The sequence below is a fragment of the Humulus lupulus genome, chromosome 5 (genome assembly GCF_963169125.1).
Source record: "Humulus lupulus chromosome 5, drHumLupu1.1, whole genome shotgun sequence".
Classification (NCBI taxonomy): Eukaryota; Viridiplantae; Streptophyta; class Magnoliopsida; order Rosales; family Cannabaceae; genus Humulus; species Humulus lupulus.
The window spans coordinates 55,403,792-55,407,371 of NC_084797.1; the positions used below are offsets into that span (position 1 = coordinate 55,403,792).

The window sequence follows — 3,580 nt, forward strand, 5'->3', positions numbered from 1 at the left end:
GTAGACATTTTAATTGGCTATATATGTTTTACGTGTGTTCAGCGACACTACCAAATTTACGACAAGAATACTTCTTTTGGAGGAGAAATCGGTGCATGAAAATAAGTTTTCCTTTTTTTTTTTCATTCTCTCTCTCCATTTTGTGATATATGTATTTTAATTATATTTTGTTAGGAAAATCTTATCCAATGAAGAAATTAATTCAATTTACTATGTATCACACATATGATACGATACATGTTGATTCCTGAATCGAGATACATATAGAGCTAGCAAAGAAAATCAAAGCAAAATCATGAAACCTTTAATTACTATATTTAAATGAATATGTATTTATTTATATATAAATATATTATATAATATATATACATATATATATATAATTTTATCACTTCCACATATCATTCTGTAAGCTTTTGGTGTTTGGTGGGATTCAAAATTGAGTTGCTTCATTTCAAGATATATAAATATTTTAAATTGATACATAGTTGCTGACAATGTCGGTATGTAAGAAGAAACCGTATAATGAGAATTAATAACATTGTTTTATATAGTTTTGTACCTATTATTAAAAGACAGTATAAATGAATTCTAAGTTTTATATTTATGTATTAATGAAAAAAAACCTTTTTTTTTTAATTTAAACCTTGAAGTATATAATTTTTTTCCGACCTCTTCACTATAACAAAATAGGCATTTAATGGGTATATGAGAGAGACATTGTAGACATTTAATGAGTATATAGGGGAGTCATTGTAGACATTTAATGTCTCTCCCTCAGAGACGTTGTTGGAGGAGCCATCATAAGTGACCTATGATGACTCACATGCGGAGACTTTATAGACATTCAACGTCTCCTCCTGGGAGCCATCGTAGGGTGTAATCGTACACCCTACGATGACTCATAGGGGGAGACGTTGAATGTCTACAAAGTCTTCCCATGTGAGTCATCGTAGGGGAGAGACTTTGTATATATTCAATGTCTCCTATCGCGAGTCATTATTGGTTTTTATATATTTTTAATAATTAAATAATTATTTTCAGTATATTAATTAATAGAATTAAATATATTAATTTTTTTAAATGGACTTAAATATATTAATTAAAAAATATAAATTATATACAAATTTAAATTGTGAATTTTCATTGCACTACTACAAAAAGGATTTTTTAGGACTCGCAGGGCGCGAGTCCTCTATTTGAGAGCCTAAAAAACTGTTTTTAGGACTCTCAACGCGAGTCCTAAAAAATTTGGTTGAGTGCCTTTAATTAAGTTTTTAGGACTCGCAATGCTAGTCCTAAAAAATCGGGTTGAGTGTCTTTAAGTAATTTTTTAGGACTCGCGGGTAATTTTTTATGACTCGCTTTGCATGACCTTAAAAATTATTTTTTTAAAAAAAAAAATACAGCTACAATTTTAATTTTGATTTAAAAATATATATCCATTTGAATAGGTTTTCCTACCTTAAACTGAATTACAGATACTTTATTAAGTACTTGATTCCTAGTCAAAGGAACTGGAGCCAAACCAAACTCTTGTTCACCATTGAATGCATTTTTCCAAGTTCTAAAATAATGTCTCCGGGGCAAGAATTTTCTATGTCCCATATAGCACACCTTGCGGGAATGTTTCAAATATTGAGAGAAAGTCTTCTCCTCACAAATAGGACAAGCTTTGTATCCTTTTACACTGTAACCAGATAAATTTCCATAAGCGGGGAAGTCGTTGATTGTCCATAACAACACCGCTCAAAGGGTAAATTCTTCTTTTCGGTATGCATCATAAGCCCTAACTCCTTCATTCCATAAAGTTTTCAAGTCATCAATTAGGGGAGCTAAGTAGACGTCAATATCGTTATCAGGTTGTTTAGGTCCAGATATCAGCAAGGTCAGTAAGGTAAACTTCCTTTTCATACAAAGCCATGGCGGTAAATTATATATGACTAGCATAACAGGCCAACAACTATACTTACTACTGAGAGAAGTATGAGGATTAATTCCATCCGTAGAAAGAGCTAGACGAATATTTCTAGGTTCATTGGCAAATGAAGGCCATTCAAAATCCACTGTCTTCCACGCTGGTGAGTCAGCAGGATGTCTAAGTCTACCGTCCTTTATTATCTCATTTGCATGCCAAGTCAAATTCTTAGCATGATCAACATTTCGATAAAATCGAATCAAACGAGGAATTGGAGGAATATACCACAAAACTTTTGCTGGTACTCCTTCCTTAACTTCCTCTAAATTCCTTTTCTTTTGCCATCTGGACACACCACAAGTAGGACACGAATTCGCATCTACAAGGCTATTCCGATATAATACGCAATTATTAGGACAAGCATGTATTTTTTCATATTGCAAGCCTATTGAGCACATAGTTTTCTTAGCCTCGTAAAATGATGGGGGCATCTCGTTTTCTTCAGGCAGTAAATCTTTCAAAAAAACTAACAATTCCGTGAAACTCTTATCACTCCATCCATTTTTGGCTTTTATATTGTACAATCTAAGAAGGGCTGACAACTTTGAAAATTTAGTGCAACCAGAGTAAATCGGCTTTTCAGCGTCATTAAGAAGATTTTCAAACTTAATGGGATCTACTTCTGATTCATAATATGCATCGTCAATCATTTCATCTAAATTATCCTCACGATCCAATTGCCTATAATTCCGATCTTCATTCATCATAGGAGGGTCCGGAGTAACATGAAGCTCTTCACCATGCCAATACCATATTTTATAACTTTTGTCTATCCCGTGGAAATATAAGTGCTCTTTTATTATTGTGGCAGTCATCTTTTTCATATTTGCACACTTACTACAAGGACAACAAATATAGTTTGGATCTTTGGCATGATCCAAACTAAATTTAAGACACTCATCGACCCCTTTTATATATTCTACTAACATCCTATCAGCTGACATCCATTCTTTGTACATATTGCGCCTATTTGTTTTAATAAAAAATTAAAATTAAGAAAATAAAATAAAATAAACATACAAAACAAAAGTAAGTACAAAAAAATCTATAGAAAATCGGGCAGCATATCCCTTAATTTACTAGCCTAGCCATCTGTCCCAATCAACACCAATATGTCAAACAAATCAAACAGCACACATGTTTTCATCCATATATCACCGCAGCACACAAAATTCTCAGAACCTACTTCACTAAGACATGCAAGTTCTCAATCTTTCGTTATCACCACAGCACACAGAATTCCCAGAACCTACTTCATTACGGATGAATATCTAAGATATTCAAACTCCACTAAAGTAGTACAGTTATCATTCAAAATTATAAAATATTGAAATTTTTTAAAACTAAATCAAATGCAACATACCTCTTGCAATTCACTACAAATAAAGATAACCTTTAGTGACAACTTTTTAGTCACAACATATATTTTGTGTGACTAAATGTCACTTTTAGTAACAACAAAAAATTACTTGTGACTAAAAAGTCCTACTTAATCACAAGTTGCCACTAATGTAGTTTTAGTCACGACCTATTATTTTTAGTGATAAAGTTTGTTGTGATTAAAATACATTTAGTGACAACAAATTGTGATCTTTGTGACTA

General features: G+C 32.2%; 1 protein-coding gene across 1 annotated transcript; it reads right to left on the minus strand.

Annotated features, from left to right (window-relative positions):
* Nucleotides 1-1,749: 1,749 nt before the first annotated feature.
* LOC133779146 (uncharacterized) lies at nucleotides 1,750-2,937 on the minus strand. Its single transcript, XM_062219139.1, has one exon. It carries the CDS (start codon nucleotides 2,935-2,937, stop codon nucleotides 1,750-1,752), a length of 1,188 nt encoding a protein of 395 aa, XP_062075123.1.
* Nucleotides 2,938-3,580: the final 643 nt, after the last annotated feature.